This window comes from Ruditapes philippinarum, unplaced genomic scaffold, assembly GCF_026571515.1.
Source record: "Ruditapes philippinarum isolate M1 unplaced genomic scaffold, ASM2657151v2 ctg902_1_1_1_1, whole genome shotgun sequence".
Lineage (NCBI taxonomy): Eukaryota > Metazoa > Mollusca > Bivalvia > Venerida > Veneridae > Ruditapes > Ruditapes philippinarum.
The window spans coordinates 99,498-119,814 of NW_026862017.1; the positions used below are offsets into that span (position 1 = coordinate 99,498).

Consider the following 20,317-nt stretch of genomic DNA (forward strand, 5'->3'; position numbering starts at 1 on the left):
GGAGGGGTTTGTTTTTTTGGGGGGGGGGGGGGGGGGGGGTTAAAAAAAAAAATACGACAAAAGATCGACGGTGTCAAAAATAATCGAACAACTTCGACTTATTTGTGGTAAATTGCACTAGATTTTAATTAATACGGACCATGAAAATCTTCGACACATCGAAAATTCGACCATAAAACTCTCGACTAAAATAATAGGTTTTTATAAGGAATATATAGGGGGAAAAGTCGGGACTTTAATTTTTCTTCGACACATCGAGAAAATCGACTAATCGAAGTTCGACTCATAGAAGTTCTACTGTACTTATGTCTATATATCGATGCAAGTTAAATTTCAATTTTTCTCGAGTTAAGAGACAGCTAATTCTGCTTTGTTTATGAATATCGTGTTGCATCAAAACCTATCCTTTATCTTGGTTACAAAGACTAATGAAAAAGCAATTTTTTGCGTAACCACAACTAGATTACCTAACTCTTACATAGTCTGGCATAAATATATCAATAGTATTCTCAAGTTATCTTTTCTTGTCCACAATGTATCGAATGATGACAATGTTCTTAATAAACATATGTAATGATTTAAACATATCCTAAAACTATCATCTGCATTGCATAACAGCAATGTTTTATATATTCCTGTACATAACGCCTGTAATTTTGTCGAAATATTACATTATTTCCTTAAAATCGGAATAATTGCGGCTATGATTTTTTAGATCAATTTTGCCAAGTAATTTAGTCATTGCGTTGTTCCTAATTTCTAGATATCAGCGGCCAGTAGTAATATGTAATACATTAACACTTATAGCATGATAATTTAAAAGAGCCGCAGATGATAATGTAAAATGATGTTTTATAACGTAGAATTGACAATTTGTCTTTTTTTGTTATAAAACAATACATACATTGGCATATGTTAAAACGATCTTTATTACGATGTTTATGAAAATGTTTCTATAGATTTAAAAGAAATAAATTTAAAATCAAACTAAAAGATGAATGCATAAATATTTGTTCAAAATAATTGCACATGTATTTTTTGTGATACACAATGTTTATTCTTACAAAAATACGGTATGTCAAATATAATTAATCTTTTCAAATTCATTTTTATTTAAAAATTAATAGCTGATGATTTGAACTTAATTGTTTAACTTTTAATCTGTAACCTCTCCATCGACGCTGTCTTCATTACGTTTTACAAAACCACTCAGGCCACTGCTTCCGATTGAGTCGAGTCGTCGCTTCACAAATCCATTGAGACCTCCTCTGTAGATGGAATCCATCGGGCGTTTAACAAAGCCACTAAATCCTCCACGGTTTATTGAATCCATTGGGCGCTTGACGAATCCACTGAGTCCACCTTGACCGATTGAATCCAAAGATTTCTTAGCGAACCCAGAGAGACCGCCATAGTTTCCACCTATGCTGTCAAGTCGTCGTTTTGCGAAGCTACGGAGACCGCCGTCTTGTATTGAGTCAAAGGTACGCTTGGCAAATCCGTTAAGTCGGCCACGGTATAACGAATCAAATGGTCGTTTGTCAGCAAATCCTAAACACAAAACAGAAAATCCTTGTAAATCTTTGCTGATGTTATCCAAATTAATTATTTTAAGAATATATTGTGAATTTAAAAAAGAACGGCTCATCAACTTTCTCTTCGGATAAAATGAAAATATTATGAAATTGACATGGTAATATCGTGATATATTTCAAATTATATTTGTACGATATAAACAATGAATTAAAACACGGTCGAATTGTATTCTCTGCGAATTGTATTAACTTGGCTTGACTAGAGAACTGTGATCAATGAACTTTGTATCGTTACGTTAGCAATACAATCTTTTGATGTATGCTCTTCCCGTTTTTTCGAGATTGAGGCTACATTTAGATATAGGCATTTCTTAATTATTAAGTACACGTGAAAGTTTTGCTATGATAATAGAACTAAATGATACAAGGAATTGATTTCAAAGACAAAAGTTTGTTTCAGTCATGTAGACTGAGGTTTAATAAGTTACTTAGACATACTAGTATTGCCAAATCATATAACTGTTAGACACGATTACCACCAAGGGTATGGAATTTCGGTCTGAAAACTGAAAATATAGCGGTACCGGTAGCCATCAGATAAATCTAATTTATCAAAGGAGAAAACTAAATTATTGTGATGCCGTTCGGCTTTTTCTCAGCACATCAGACCTTAAAAAATGTGGGCACTATTTTAGCTTTAAGCGTCATTATTGTTTCCAATTTTATACCTTATTTAAACTAACTATTAAATGTCATGTTGCTTTGACTTTCTGTCTAAACAAATAAACTGACGTTAAATATTTTAATAGATTTGTACATGTAACTATGTTTAATAAAATATGGATGGGAATACTATTGAATGTATATTTAATATGCTTGTGGTTCAGAAGAAAATCTGAATGCAGGTATAAACGAACCTGAAAAGCCTCGGTAATCAGCAATGCTGTCGAATCTGCGTTTATTAAAGCCACTTAGTCCATGAGAAGCAATTGAATCAAGTCTTCGTTTGTCCATGTCTTGTAGATCATCTTGCATAGATGCAGTATCAGACAACTGAAATCAACAGATTATTATATGATAAAAAGGACAAAATTCCACAAAGCAAAGAACAACTTTTAATTTGAGAGTAACACACGCAGAAAATATATTTATCAGAAACTTTATAATTGATATTTCCTCGCCCTTGACGGACTCCTCTTTTCCATATTTCTATTTTTGTGGCAACAGTTTATATGTTTCCCCGTTTCTTTTTCTCATTTAGTTTTGTATTTAGTCTTGTTTTTCTAGGTGATTGACTTCACAAGAGTCTTTACGATTGAGTTCTACTATAACCAATGCTTAGGGGCATGCCAGATGTTAAACGTCCTGTTATCTCTAATGAATATACTGACTGTTTTGGTTTTACTGTTATCGAGGGATCTCCCACATTACCAGAATTCTAGTATAATAATAAGCTTGGAAGATGGACGGAGTGATTAAAGTACTTCAATGTTTTAAGAGCTTCACAATTATTTAGGCTAAAGTCGTATTTTTTATACAATGATTGTAGTATATGTGTAATAACAAATTTTTGAACTAGTTAAACAATTCAAAAGTAATATATTTTTTTCTTATAATTATATGTCCTTCCTAACTTAGGTTTTGACATACTATTCGTAGGCACGCCTAGTGTTTATCCAAAAAGGCTCGACGTTTTAATAAATGGTTAAACAAACTTTTAAGTAGAGTGTATGCAATGTTTTTAGGTTAAAGATTTCTCATTGGACAAAAATGTAGGGCAAAAACATGCAGTAATTTTACTAATTTGTATATTTGAAATATATAAATTAAAAAAGATAATAAGTATAAAGTACACTGTTTGTTAACGCATGTTACATGCTATAAAAATACCATGAGATGGAGAAATTGTGGCTATATTGAAAACATTTTGATGAATAATCTAAGCTGCTGTTTGAATAACCTTTGTTGCCTTTTCTGCCTTTGTTGTTCGCTTTGCATATTCTACTGTCGGTGTGTGTCCTACTTTTCAGTTCTCGGCACCGTTCAGATCCCAGAGATACGGACTTTCAAGCGCTTCTGAATGTATACGGTTGCGAATTCATCCATAATTAGGTATTTTAACAACCAACATTCGGTTTGCACAGCTTTGTCAAACTGATTATTGTTAAAACTATCTGAAATGATGAACTAGTAGTATACAATACTTACCACATCGTTTGCGAGGCTGTAGTGTAGGCATATCATTATGAGCCCGGCAAATACTCTTTCCAAAGATGGAAGCATGATTATTATGTGTCGATTTCCGACCTGTGTACAGTCGTCTGTTTGCTTGTATCTGAAATGAAAGTAATTGAACTCATATAAGCTTCTTACCGTCATTTGCATATAATAGATTTATCATTCTGACAATGACATTACTATGAACGTGTACGTTAGTCATTGCATTCAAGCTGTCGATAATGATACTACGGACAAATATCATGGATGTATCAATTATCTTTTAATTACACTTTATAGTCACGCGAGGCTTAACAGAGGTATACTTCAGTCTTACAGATCTATCTTGAGTCATTTGAATATGAATATGATATGACAGATGATTTCCTGTTGCCTATTATTCACACGACTATGTTTACGTAACGGAACTATCTAAACCTCAAGGTGGCATAATTTGTAATCATAAGTAAATGATTGTTGAACTTGTATTAGTGCTATTGAAAATTATTTACTAGGCGTTTATCCAAGAAAATTATTTGCACATGATTATTATATAAAAAAAGATTGTTTAGTTATCTATTGTTCCCTCACCCATTGTGTGGTATTGTACATTATATACAACTAGTAGTAAGTATAATTCGATTTATCTCAAACATATCTTGTCAAGTACACCATCTTACAAGCAAAGTTAGATTTTTGTTCTAACAAACAATAAACAACAATTGATTCATTCCCATTTAAACAGATAATCGTGAATGTATTTTCATGAATAATAAATGGCTTTATTGCTTCAAGTAGACCATTAGTGGTGGTTTTATATGGTCGTTGTTAGCACTGTCAGAGAAATCAATGTGACATATTTCTACAGCGTCCAAACATCATTACGTACTGTAATGGTAGGTCCATTGACCTAGGCTGTAGACCTTTATTGTGTTTCTGACATGAGTAGCTATTGTCCTCTTTTGGGTACGTTTTCCTTTGTTTTATTTGCTGTACAATTGCACGAACGTAACAAAATTTATTATTGTAAGTTTCATGAAAAGATGTGATAATTTACTGCTGTAAAAATACAACTAAAATGTATGAATAAAAATTAGATAAGCCAAAACTTAATTCATTAACTTTAAAAAATGAAATCGGCTTTTTCCGGAACGTTATTCTTTCAAAGTCTTCGGCATAAGAGTATTTACAATCACTCATCCTTTATCGCTTGAAACAAAAGGTTAATTCTTTTGAATACCGAAGATTGTGAAAAAATATGTTCCGGTTATGAACGATTTGCTACGATATTGGCCGATGTTAGAATTTTTGGCGTGCAAAAATTACAGTAAGAATATCTTAATATAATGTTCACATCTTTAAGAAACGTTTGTATTTTGTATAGTTGATTCTTTGAAATGAAGGAAGTGATGCAGGCGGAATGCTTTTGCATTTAAAATATGACCAACCAGAAACATTGGTCTTAAAAGCACGCTCTGAAATTGTTGTTAAGAATCATAACATCCAAGCAATTTGTATGCGGGTAACACAATACTCTATTCCTTGAATAGTAAACTTCATTATATGTCCCTTGGGACAAATATAAAGTAGTGTTTTATAAAAGATATGTCAACCAGCCACATTATAGTAATCACATCTGTGTTATCGATATTTAAATTGCTCATTTATAACACTTTCTGTTTCTACCTCAGGGCTAACTGTTTGTGATTTGATTTCATATTAGCCTCTTATAAAGTTACAAAAGGACCGGGTTCTTCTTTGCTTGATTTTGTAGTGAAGGATGCGTTTATAAAATGCCACCCTTCCTCGTTAAACTTTATCTATGCTCAAATTAAGTTCCGGTGGTTTTGAAATTGTCAAATTGAATGCTTGCAAAAACAATATAAATAATTTAAGCTACTACAAAATGTTATAATTAATGCAAAATCAACATCAATTATAAAATGTGCCAATTATGTTAATGTCGTTTACGTATACAAATGTACATAAATATTCTGCTACAACTGCTGAGTACGGTGACACAGAAAGTCATTTATAGTGAATAAAAAGAGTAGCCTTTTATAATGAACGTCATATCTTTAAATAAATTGTTCAAACTCAATTAAATTTGACTAATTTTCAAATCTATAGTTATAGACAATTACACTTTATATTCAGTAACAACCACATAATTATACAGGCAACGCATGAATCTATAAATGTACACTCAGTGAAATAAAAAACATTATCACTCAGGACAATTGAATATTACTTTCGCAAACTTAGGTAATCAAATACCGTGTGAAGATTAGGATGGTTGGGAAGAAAGAAAGAAATATGGCTAAAGTTTAATTATTTTACTTTTTAATAATTGTTCAAGTCGTCTCAATTTGATGATTAAATATTTTTGTTTTGTTCACCCTAGAGGCTGAAGAAGGATGAGGTAACTATGAACTAATTATTCTAACTAATGAAACAATCTCTAAAGATATATATCATTTTAATCAAATTTTCTTCATATTCTGAACTTTTTTTCTCAATTAGTTTCAGCATGAATTCACCGGGCTACCATAACAAGTAAATCAGAAATATATTCTTAAGCATAGTTCTCTCTTATCATCTTATCATCGTGGGAAAGGCAAAACTTTAATGTTGATAAAACTTGTGGTTTGATCATTTTGCTTTTTGTGAACAACTACAGCACCTATGTACACACTGTTCATTTATTCGATAATGTTTTGACTTATGTTTGTATGTGACATTGTATCTGTTTTGTATACTTAGCAAGAAAAAAACAATCATATATGATTAAACTATAACTAAACTTACAATGAAGGACTTAAATTAAAAAAATAAAACATTGTTTCATATTCGAAAGACGAGCGAACACATTTTGTACATACTTTTTTATTTTTTTCCTACTGATGCGGAATAAAACATACAAAAAAAAAACAACAACATTTATACATTAACGACATTTGTCCGACTGGTTTGATTAATTATTTATTTTGTATATTTTACAAAGATAGAGAACCATCAAATAACACTGTCTACCAAATAAGGACAATCAACTAATTTTAAGTTAATTAAAATATTCATCACGTAGTTGGATACCTAAGCGATTCATACGAATTACGGAGGCATTAAAATGTCCATGTTGCAGAAATAGATGATTCGACGAAAATTTTAAAATGTCAGGAAATTATTAGAGCCAGGCTGCCGTGCAATATGTATGCCAAGTTTTAATTTATTTAGATAAGTTCTAATTACGACTTAATTCCGCATTTTAATGTCAAACACTGCAGCGCTAAACATAGTATTGATTGCATAATAAGTTACAAAGTATAAAACGGCTTTTACGTTTTTTTTCCGTTGGGGTTTACGTTGCACAACCATATAACGACTTTAAAGCTTTACTATTGGAGGATGGCCTGAGGTGCCCTTCTATGAATAATTATAAGCACGATTGAGCACCTGATAAGAAACACCGGAACTTCCTCACATTAAAGAATCTAACGCCCCTTGTGGTATTTGAACCCACAGCTTTGAAGGCAAAAATAATATCAATGAAAGACATTAGAAAATAATGATTTAAGTAAAAACACAAAATATTGAACACTAAGGCATAACTCAAAAATGTAATTTAAAGGGAATGAAATAGATAAAGATAATACTTTAGCAGGTATATCGCTTGGCTATTGATATGAAAGTGTGATAAAGTACTGTTGCTCAAGTACGATATTATAAAATGCATGCAACCTTACAGCCAATAGTTACATCAGTGAAGTAAATTGAATGATAACAATATTCTATCATATGTGGTAGTGATATTTTATTCCCCCTTAAGACAAAACATGAGAGATACACACACCAAAAGTACTTTTCATTATATAGCACAAATCAGGATATAAAAATATGTCTTGCTTATTCTGTCATATCTTTAGAACATTAATACTTTTTCTTCGACATTTTCCCCCAGTGAAGAAAATGGCTAATAAACGCATGATGCTGAATTAAGTATGTGGTACATGCTTGAAATCATGAAATATGTGAATTGTCAGAAACTATGAAAACCTCCTCGGACCAGAAATTATTCAATATAATCATCAAACTGTAACCTGGAGATAGAAATATGCAAACCCCGAGAATCGGATTAGAATACGCGACAGATATATTGCGTATATTAATGAAGAGTATGATTCATGATGCTATGAACACAATACTTAATATTTGACGAATTGGTTTCTGCCTGGCATTTTATTATACTTTAACAGTAAAAAGCTAAATCGATTGAACCGCTAACAGGCGAATGTATGTCATTTGCATTATTTCGTCGTCGTCCCGTCCATTATAAGTTGCTATCACATTTTAAACCATCATTTTACTGAACAATTATTGAATGATATGTAATTTGAACGAGGCTCATTGCCGATGTTTCTATTTCCAAAATTTTACCATTTTCATATATCAATGTTGTACAGTCGAGACTGCCTAAGCGACCCCCTGATTTAAACGACTCCCTGTCTTATCCGACCTTGTTTCAGTACTCCCAACGTTTTTTCCTATATAAATGGTCTGAATTAAACGACTCCCTGTCATATGTGACAAGCGAGCCTAATTGTCAGGTCCCAATGCAATGTTTGGTCTGATTTAAACGACTTTCACACCTTTTAATTGTCCGTTAAATCAGATAAATAATTAGTACCTATTATAACACCAGAGGGCCAAAATAATTAAGTCCAATTATAATCCAGTAGCAAACAAAGTCTACACACCTCTATCTCAATTACACAGTTGACATGTATAAATGCAGGTATCAAGTGACGTATCGTCTGTTTATGGGAAGCATGACGCAATCGATGTGTGTGTAATGTGCATTATGGCCTGAGTAAACTGGTTAAGACTTGTGTTAGATTTTTTTTTTTAATTATAGAGTGCCCACGGAAGATTTTTTAGGCAGCATATTTTTTTTTATTTACCTTTCTATGACTGCATAATTAATACGGAAAAAATATTGATTCTTAACCAGAAAAAGCTTTGGATATGGATATGTTGAAAGATCCTGTAACACAATTTTTCATGGTTTTATTTCATAAATATGATGCTCAAATTAAGATATGTCAAGATTGTAAGTTCAAATAAGCATTATTTATAAAGATATCACCCAATTTAACATTTCATATAAATAAAGGCCATTAAAGGGAGGTAATTAGAACTTTATTTTAAGTTAAATTTTCCAATAAGTAATCAATGCATGTAATTTATTGATTAAATATAATGTGCACAAATATTTTCAGTACACATTTTACATATTCTTTGATGTTTGAAAAATCCATATATATTTTTTTTGCAAGTGTGGTATACACTCTGTAACAATATCAATCACAAAACATAAAGGATCTTTAAATACTTAAATTTAATTTTCTTTGAGACTGTATTTAGAGACTCCCTGTCATATGTGACCTTTTTCTGAAGGTCCCTTGGAAAGTCACATATGACAGTCTCGACTGTATTTTGTTTAAGCCGGCATTAGCGGGCATGAACGGTGGTGTGTATATGACAGTACCGTCCATGAACCAAGCCAGAAGCATTTTCAATTTTGCCGTTTTGGACTTTCTTTAGGGATTCGTATTTTTCTCTCTTTTAAATACATGCATACTCACTAACACTCTTAAATACAAGCAAATAAGAATTCATCTAAGACCTGTACACACTTCTAATGTATCTGACTTCGTTTCTTTCTCAGTCTTATATAAAACACGGATAATCACTGCAATTGATCTATTGTTTTTATATAATTGTTACTATAAATTTGGTCAAAATCAGCTCAAGAACTAGATACACATCAAAGTCAAAGGCGTGTTTCTTCCGGTAGTTTTTCAGGAACTACCCATCAATAACTGTGAACTGGCGTTTAAATGTTTCCGCTTCTTTGATGTTAACTTAATATAACAAAGGACAATCAAAGACGAATTATCACACCTGAAATCCACGCCTGCGCTGTCAAGGAAATGCTTCACAATATACTTGAAATTTCCATGCTATACGGATTGGGATAATTAACTTGGTCATGTAACTCATAAAATGTCGAACGATCTTTGATCTACAACATTGATTTACATTCTATCTAGAGGGAGGAAATGATCTTTAATTGTTTAAACAAGGTAATTTACGACTACTAATTCAAATACAATTGCACATAAAAAACTAACAAGAATGACTTGCGAAACAAATGTGTTTTCCTATTGATCAGCAAACCGGGGGAGATGTAATACAGCGTAAACAGCTTGATACTGAAATAGCAAATGTGTTGCGAAACATTCTTTGTGACAAAAAGTGTGTTATTGTTTTTGTACGACAACACAAAAATAATTAGTAAAAGTAAAGACGTTTATAAAGTATTATATGATGACTATGTATATAAATGTCGTTTAGAGAATAATTCAAATCGACCTACCATGTTCTTTTTTTCCTAGCTCTCTCTCTCTCAAACGATTGACATTTAGGGCACGTAAACGGTCAATTGAATAAAGAAAAAACCCAGAAAAAACATGTGGCTAATTGCTGAGGTCGTACAATGTAGAATAAAATGTTTTGCTAAGGAAACATTAGGTTTGTGAACTTCTATAATATTTTTGAAATACAATGAAATGAAATAATGTATTGAAAATATATCGTGAATTATATTTCCGAATGTCTTACCCACTTTTCAGTTTTTGAGAAAAAAGTTTGTTTTCATAGTGAGATATTTGTCTAACAAGAAGAAGTACATTAAAGGTATTTGCGTACCATTTAAGCTGACTTAGTGATATATTTCGAAGGTACAACATTGAAATAATCAAAACTAAGTGTATGATTTTACTGAAAACATGAAATGTTAACCTTCGTCATGCATTAAGCAGAAACAAAAGAATTTTGTCATGAATTATAATGTATGTTTCCTAGTGGATTTGAGTATTTGAAACTAGTTTGTAAGCCTTAACCATACAAGTTATACCATATCAACGGAAACCAAGATCACCTTCGGCATTTTCCTTCGTAATAATGTTTAAACATAAGTACACTAAGACTATAACATGTTAAATTTTCCCTCGATTATAAATGTTTATAGCTAGATTTTTATAATTTGAATAATTGAAATATAAAAAATAAATAGATAAATTAGTTAATTGATAAATACAACTATGAATATAAATGAATATATAAATACATGAAAAGTATAAATAAGTAAAAAAAATAAATAAATAAATGAATAAATAAAAACTTACGTGTTCTTTTTTCCAAAGACAAACAGTTTAAACAAACAGATAAATCTTTATAGTAATAAGAACACAACTTCGCAGTTCTTTTTGTCGCAAAGGTTTTGAGACTATAAGGAAAAAAACCAATCCTTAAAACATGTTACTATCGCTCATTTATTAGCAACTAATGTCGTTTCCATAACAACGTCTGAAGTTTATTTTCATAATACTTATCCTGAATAGGTCTGAAGATAAACTTAAGATTGACATATCACTTTATAATGCGCATTAACAATAATCCATTTCCGTTAATTATATGTACATGATGTATACAACTTGTCATTTTCTTTGAGCATATCATTTTCGTATTTTTTTATAAAGAAATTAGTTAATTTGAAAGTTAATTTTAGATTTAGTACGTATCGCATACACCTTGTAAAACTACTTGAAACATTTTAAGAAAGCCATTGCACGAATATTTTGTAGATTAAGACGGTCTGAGATTATGGAATACCCCTTCATTTGCAACCTTGTCTTAAGGGGTGACAACTAGATACCCTCTCCTGCAAAGCTGCTATAGACATATTTATTTCAATTCTTGCAAGGCATTGAGAAGAACCAAACTCATAATCACAAAAACAACCGTTTCGTTTCTGGTTAGGTAAAACGCCAATCACATGTTCGCACATATAATATAAAAAGTTATTTTGCGTTGATTTAAGTTGGAAACAAAACATTATAATTTTACAGTCAATGATTACATGACACTTCAACAATAATATAACAATATACAACTGATGCATCATAGTTGCAAATGTATTTATCTTCTTCATGCAATAGCTTTTATAACGATTCTCTTGAACATTTACTATACTGCAAATGTAAAAAGTAGAAAGGTACAAGACTTAATATGTAAAAGCTTTCTCATTGACAGAAATATTAAATTGTTGTAATAAAATTCACTTCGATACCTTACTGTTAAAGCGTAATTGCCTTTGTTTCGAACACGAAATTTCCTAAAGGCTTTCATCAACGAAACAGATTCAATTGAATGAGTTCCGTCTTAATTAGGTTCACGGAACTGTATCTTTAATATCTGTTTCAGTAATAGTTAATTTACGTTAATGAAATAAACCCTATAATAAAGTATCTATTCACGAGAGTTTTCTAATGACGTCAATACCCTGGCAGTCCATTATTATTTCAGGTATAATTTCTCAAAACAGTCAAGATCTAAAATTTCCTATGTCTTGAATAGCGTACATATAATTACTTATAATTACAATCCACTTAAATTTTGTACAGGCGAGAAAATCTGATTTTCAGAGGAAACGCTTTTTGACAAATCTAAACCCATAGCTCTAGTATTACATCAAAGCAATGAGTCAGAGTGGTTTTTTAGTTAATGCGCATGTTACGGAACCTTTAAGTGTAAGAAATAAGAACAATGGTACATGTTTTAAAATGTTTTTATTTTCACGCTTTTGTAAGACATTTATCACGTGCATTGCATTCCATAGACATGTTCAACAACTTGAAATGTAATATTTGTCTTCCTGTGTCTTCAGCTGTGCTTGTCTTCTTTTGGTAAGTAAGATAAACATCACCATTCTAATAAAATTGATAGTCTGTACGAGACAACGTAAAGGACGACAATCATTTAAGCAGCTGTCTTTACAAAAGAGATGACACAAAATGAATGAATAATTCACAGGCACCAAACTATTCATTCAAGTTTGTTTCCATTCTCGTTTATTTATTGTCTATTACAGCGGCGCTTCACTTGACCTGGGTGGTAGAGCAGCACTAATGAAGTAGTACCAGACATATGTTGCTTGTTCAATAATTTCATGAAAACATCTTGTTTGGAACAATAAATACATTGAGAGCTTTCCAAATATGCTGATACAGATGATAAAAAACAATGAATTTTAATACGAAGACTGTGGAAGTATTTTAACAAAATGAGAACAACGACCAGGTTAATATGAGAAACTAATTTCAAATTATTATTTTGAAGAAAATCAAGATTTTATGAACATTTGTTAAACAGTTTCATTCTAAAGTATTAAGGGTGTATTCTTAATTGGTATTAATTTTTATTAAATAACGATCTTAAAGTTTGAAAAGCGAAATTTATATCAAACACCAATAAGTTACATAAAGAAAGTATTGTTGTAAATAACCGTTTAAGACAAGAGTATATTCTTCAGTTTGGCAGTCATCTTTATCAAAGTATATTTTTTTTCCAATATTTTTTTTACATTTCATTTAATATTACAAACAAAATTAATAGTTTAAATACAAAAATTTCTAAATTCAAAGTGTTAAACCACATCTGCGTCTAGTATATTGCAATAAAATAGTCTGAAAACAACAAATATGCTGTTTCATCAATATTGCATTAAGATAAATGCTTTCATTTAAAATATCCAGAATAAGAACATTAGATATGTTAAAACATATCCGAATAGTTTCCTTCAAATGCTTAATTATTCATATTGTTTTGGCCAATAGCGGATGAATTATAATTTAACTTTGCATATTTGCAGTAAAATTAAAGCTTATTATAAGATCAATGACAAGGAGGATGTTAGAATTAAGTATCAATACATTCTAACGGGATACTTTGTGTTTTTAATATTTTTGTCCTTAGACTCTATGGTGCCTTTTTATTGCATACTCTTTTAAATGAATAAAATACGATATGACATGAATAACGTTCCATTTAATCAAATTTTACAATCATTTTTTTTCTCAATATCATCTTTTAAAGTTGAATGAACTAACTGAATTTAGGGAGAGTTGAAAAGAATGGCAATCTTGTAAACATGTACTATATGTATCAAAATTCGTATGAAAGAAGATAGAATATGCATTAAAACGGAACATGTAATTTATATCAGATATATCATCATCTCTTTACATTTTGACGATATAGATAACCCAATAAGCAAAAGGGTATGTCTTATTTAAAATTTTAATACTGCTGTCGTTGATGATTTGTTGTTGGGAAGTGATAATAAACAAGGCTTTTGATAACGGTAAACAAATACACTTTCACAAATTTAACACCGTGACTTCGCAGATGTTCCCAAGTTTTTCTGTTTCTTAAAAATGTTTGCTAGAGAAAAAATGACATTTAAATGCTTAAACCGTGTTAAGAATGAGAGCAATATTGTATAGAATATTAATTTAACAGACATCTACTTCATATGTTTTTGTGTTTAGATTTTGTTTGTGTGGGTGCTTGACTTCCCATGTTCCTCCTTTATATATCCGAGATAATCTTCAATATGATTGCTAGTGTTGATTACATCAAATAGCGAAATCCCTATCACAATAGACAAAAAAGATATATTCTCGCAATGTAATGAATAGGCTTTGTCTGCAATTTCTAAACATTCCCATATTTCCGACAGATATCTCAGAGGGAATTAACAATTCAATAGCTAGATTCTGGGACAATTTTTAATCTCTTTGGTCATGTGTTGAAATATTGTGAACTCTAGCGGTAAGACACTTGACCTGTATAAAGAAGATATAATACAGCATATAATGGCATACCTTCTCATTCTATTGAGGATTTTTTTTTCATTTTGTCGTAATACTTTGCATTTTTATTTTGAGAGCGCCAATTATTGTCCCTACAGTTAAGTAACAATCGTTGCAAATATGTATTAAAAGAGCTTGTAATAAAATTTTATCCGGGATAAAAAAAATGAAACAGTTTCGTTTTATATTAAACTGACTCGTTACATACACTTACAACTTATGCTGCTTCCACTATAAATTTTATAATAAATGCTTTTATAAATATATACCGCAATCGTCGAATTTCTCAAAACAACCTTGCTTGAACAGTTATAAACGCATAGTTGATATCATATAAACAAATTTAGACCGACTTTTAACAGCACATATTTATGATTCCGCAAGATACACTGGGTTTGTTTTGATTATCCCAAGTATAAACACCACTTTTTTAGAATCGTAGAAATGAATATTATCACGCAGAACAAAACGAATTGTATTGATCTGACTGCTGTTTAAAAGTGTCATAAAAATATATTGTGTTAATGCAAAGCTAGTGTAAAAATTAAACGCCAAAGACATAGATGGATATGAATGGCCTTATGATGAGTATAAGTTTATGAAACGGGTCAATAAGAAATTAAAATTACGCATGTTGTCTTTTAAATGCGTGGAATTATAGGTAATGAATGATATACATGTATGAATTCTGGTGTTTCTAAAGATGCTAACAATCAATGACTCAATTTTGTGCTGTAAATACTGTAAAAATATTATTAGCACAACAGGACATGATAATGAGCTTGCCAATGTTCAACGTCTTTATATAAAAGGGATTGCCAAATATGCCTATTTGGTATTTGATATAACAGGTTGTTTAATAAAAGCTTTTTAAAGGCCAATGACATTTGCATAGAATATCACGATTGTAAGTAATGCAAAATACATGCGTCAATGTATCCGGTAGGATTTCACTTAAATGTAAAGCATTTCGCATTTAGAAATATTGTTAAAAGCTAGTCTTAGACTCAATAAATGTGCATCTTTTATAAAATCATTTACGTATTGAAGTCGGCAACAGTTGAATAAGATATTTGCCATAACGATATTTATGATGTGATTTGATACAACTTGCTTTTAATATTATTTATAATTATGAATATGCCCGTACCTTAATAAATTATTCAACGTACTTAACATTCCAGTTGGTTTATTGTTAAGCGACCAGCAATCGAACACAAAAAAAAACACTGTAAATAGTAATTTGTTTTACTATAATTGTCATAGATTAAATTTTTTACCATATCACAAGCAAAAACGAGTTAATTCTTTTCTCAGCAAAACTCAGCAAAAATAATACAGGAGAACGGGTTAATATTTCAAGTTCGTAATCATCAGCAAAATACGATCCAAACCTTTATCAGTATTTTCGTGGTTATGTAAACCGGTAAACCCTCTCTGTTAACCGAACATGTTGTTTTAGAAAGCAACTATTGTGTGTCTGATCTTTTTTTTATGACTGGCGGTGGATTATATGATTTTATAATTCCTTTTGGCAAAGTTTTGTAATAAAATGCGCGAATTCAAACAATTGATATTGACGTACATGCTGTAAACAAATATTAAGGAAAGTTCGTACAGACAAACAAACAAAAATAATCTTGCAATGACGTTCATAATAAACATCTATTAATGAACTATCCCATCTTATTTTACTTTTCAATGATGTGAAAAGCTATCATAAGACTTTTTCGAATATTCCCTAAAATATATGTACTGGTATGTAAATGCAATGCTTAGAATAGTATGATTATAAAAGATATGTCATATAGATGCGTATTGAATAACTATGTACACATTACGTTTATCATTATAATTTCTAAAACTCTTGCGTACCAACAGATCAAGTGACCTAATGAAAGCCGGCAATGTTCATAATGTGTTTGATTGTATACATCAATTTATCCTTATTACCATTATATACTGAAAAGTAAGTTAAGTACCTATTTCAGAGAAACTCTTTAACTTGTTTTACAATATATTTATTTGAAGAACATTATGAACAATATATTTCATGAGCGTAGCTATGAAATATGAAATTGTTGCTTCAATGTAAATATTCAGTCCTCATTCTCTTTTCTTTGAGAAACATATTTAACATTAACCGTCTGCATCAATTACCAAAGGGGTCTTATTCCAACAACGATGACATGACGACATGATAGAAATAGAATCCAATACCACTAATGAAATTGAAAATGACTTTCAGGCAATGTGCAATTAGAAAACAATTTGTCATTCTGTTTCATTGTGGCAGAACTTGTATTAGAGTTATGTGTCTTCGTAAATAGATAAAATTGCTTTTGGTCTAATCCAAGGATCACTACTTGCATTATAAGACGGCTGAATAAACTCAATTTTTGACCATGTGATAATTGGGCAGACACCCATTATCAGAATAAGTAAAGCCAACGACACATTAGGGAGAAATGTCCGTCTAAGGCAAAATGTACAAAGTGAACGGGCACGTTGAAACACAATGTGATAGTAAGATGAACCATCGCTATGCACATATTAGCTCATGAAATGGTTAGTCATTTACATAACACATTTGTTCATTATCAACGCTAGCACATCGCATTAGTGTTCTTAAGATTATCATTTTTCAGGAGCATGGAAACAAATGAAATACAAAACAAAGGAACAAATCATTTGGTAAATGTAAGATTAAAGCAAACGGAAAATCAAGTACATAGAGATAGAGGCCAATCATTGGGTAGTCGTAAAATTGTAGCAAACATATACAAAATATATGTTATAAAATAAATATAGATACCGACCTTTTTTTAATTATCAAATTGTTGTAAACATGTATTATCAAGACGTAGAGACCGACCATTGTGTAATTGTAACGTACATAAAAGTAGTGGCCAATCATTTTGTAACTGTCATAGTGTAGAAACAATAATAAGGTAGTGCATTAACTAATAGATCAATTAACTATTTTAATGATGACTGTGATGATTGAAGACTTACATTTACAGCCTAACATGATTAATCTTTAAACAGTTTTTGGATTTTTACATCAGAATCAATACAACTTTCGCAAAATTGAATTGGAGTAATGTAAATCATTTGTCATTCCTTTAAATGTCCATGATAACTCAAGCGCACTCAAAGTGATTGTAACATTTGAATTATAAATAGCATCATTATTGAAATGAAACGACATGCATTTGAAATAATATTTATCTGCAAGTAATCAGCAATTTGTCTCCAATTTAAAGAATTGTAAATGTAAAACCGACATTAAAAATGTTAATTGCATATTTAAATAGTTCTATTGTGTACATATAAGAAACACACACATTTGAACAATATCGTATGAAGTATAAAGACGCTCATTGAAACTTAAAACATTTTGGCATAAATGAAATTTATAATTGTAATATATGAACATGTGCAAGTTTCAAAAGTGAATACAGATACTGGAAAGTTATCTATATTTAAATTTCTCAAATATTAGTTTATTACAATGGAAACACAAAAGCAGGATCAGTATTAAGTCAAATGTTGGCAACTAAAACTACCGAGGCGATGATAAGTCAAAGCTTGTTATCAGTCTACACTGTTCATTTTTAGACAGTCTGTTGTAAAAATCCCTTTTATCTCAACTTGATGGAAAATTCGCTTGAAATGAAAATAATGACAAGCCTATTCAAGACTTTAAGCATGCTAATATTAAGCATGTTTAATGCATGCAAATTGTAAAAAGTTTAAAATCCAATTCAATAAATGTGTACAATGATTTATTTTCTTTCAAGTTTTCTTGCTTAAAGTATATTTTTTCTAGATATGATATTTAATTACGAAAAAAAATGACCTATTTATAAGATGAATTATGGGTAAAATGTACGAGTAAAGCTTCAGTGAACATCTTCTTTTTAGATGAAATATAAAAACGATATTTATGTTAATTAAAATACTATGTAATATTTATTTACATCAGAAAATAAAACGATTACTTTTATATATGCAAAAGATCGGCAAAATATCTGGCTTTTAATTCAAACTACTGCCATATACTAATGGAACTTTGCAAAAGCGTCAGCATTGGTCCTTTAATAACGTAATTTAAATAAAATCGGATTAAAACCACGCTCAACCTAAAAGATGCCATGTCTCCGAAACTGCTCATATCTGATAACAGTTTGATTCATGTTAATCATTAATTTTAAAATTTGCATTTAATACTTTTCGTAAACGATATGTTTGAAGTTTTCATGATGTTCTAATTAGATTGTAGTTTTTTTCGTTCCATGAATTATATTAATGTCTGAAATATGAAGAACTGAGGAGTCTTGGAAAATTACTATTGGCAGCAACATATTGGCCTTTTAATTAATCTTCTATAAATTAATGAATAATTAAATTTGTGTAAATAACAAACATTTCCTTTACATTAAAATTCAAAGGGTCTTTGATCACTTTTTTTGCTGTTCGTGCCATATCAAAATTTCTAAAGGTTTTGAAAAAAAAAAGATGAAGAAGAAGCTGAAAAAATCCTTTTGTTTCAAGATACAAATTTGTTAAATAATGAAATAATGTCACTTTCCACGGAGGACAGATGTATAACAGATACATTGAAATTAATTTCGCTAAGTGAAGCTTTTATTCTTAATTAATATGAAGATACAATAACGCACTACTGTCATTGTGTTTTTAAGTCTTCAAATATTTTATGTATTTTCAAATAACAATTTTCGTTAAACAAAAAGACATTCTCTCCAAGAAAAACAAAAACGAGAAGTTAATCTCGTAAAATTGTTCTAAATTATACTTTTATCGAGAGGAAACTTTCCTTTAAGTTATTAACTATTTCCACGAATTCCATACTTTATCCAGTGTAAAGATATTCTTATGGAAGTTGCAACTTAAAGAACTATAATAACATTTTTTTTGTAAAATGATCTGTTTTTTTGTTTGTTATAATAATTTTATATAATAATTATTAGATAAAATATTTAAAAGTTCGTAGAAATCCCAAACCTAGAAATGTGTTGCATTTTAGTCATAACAATTATAGCTATCTCCAAATTGACAGAAAAAAGTTTCTGTCAATTTGTTTCACAAAATATTATAGCTACTAAAATAAATGTTTCGAAGTAAAGAAAATTGATTTGCCGAAGGATTTAATATAACAAAAATAATTAAATAATATACTTTTATTATGTTATACTGACTATAATAAAAAGCACATACCCTTTGAAACGCAAAGTCAAATTATTCCGAATAAATTCTGAAGAAGAAACACTGTCTTCAACGACTTAGTTGTCGATGTCCCCAGTTAGATATTATGCCATTTTTTCGTTAGCACCAACCTTCTTATTGTACTCACGTAGGTCACGTGACAACTACCTTGCGATCACATGACATCTATAGCAACATCCTGAGTGCATAACACTAGATTTTTTCCCGTTAATTTGAATGTCAATATCTTTAACAGTAATGGAGAAAGGGAAATTACTGGAATCACAGACGAAACATCTGAAGTGTAATAATTTGATAAATGCTTGAACAATAGAGCTTGCCAAAGGTAAAACTATTTATCACAGAAAAATAAATTAGGTACGCCTCTGAAAAGAAGAACTGAATATTGGATTAGTGGTTGCGGGCGATGTAATACAAACCGATAGTTTAGAAATTGGATATGCTGTAAGTCAATCATTGAAAAGGAGAGGAGCAAAAATATTGGAAATAGATTTTTTTGCGCAATCCGGACAGATTGATTGATTTGAATAACATTTCATA

At 30.5% G+C, this 20,317-nt stretch overlaps 1 protein-coding gene across 1 annotated transcript; it reads right to left on the reverse strand.

The window, feature by feature from the left end:
- Window positions 1-905: 905 nt before the first annotated feature.
- Window positions 906-19,928, reverse strand: LOC132717677 (uncharacterized). The gene is made up of 4 exons (XM_060701210.1): window positions 19,769-19,928; window positions 3,744-3,870; window positions 2,453-2,588; window positions 906-1,551 (listed from the first exon to the last, which is right to left on the reverse strand). Exons 2-4 carry the CDS (start codon window positions 3,816-3,818, stop codon window positions 1,157-1,159), a joined length of 606 nt encoding a protein of 201 aa, XP_060557193.1. The 5' UTR covers window positions 3,819-3,870; window positions 19,769-19,928; the 3' UTR covers window positions 906-1,156.
- Window positions 19,929-20,317: the final 389 nt, after the last annotated feature.

Bases quoted from the DNA above. Each gene is read 5' to 3' on its own strand.
- LOC132717677 (XM_060701210.1), bottom strand. From the start codon at position 3,818: ATGCTTCCATCTTTGGAAAGAGTATTTGCCGGGCTCATAATGATATGC. The intron at 2,589-3,743 runs GTAAGTATTGTA...TGTTGATTTCAG, and splicing joins ACAGCCTCGCAAACGATGTG to TTGTCTGATACTGCATCTAT. The intron at 1,552-2,452 runs GTTCGTTTATAC...TTTTGTGTTTAG, and splicing joins TGATTACCGAGGCTTTTCAG to GATTTGCTGACAAACGACCA.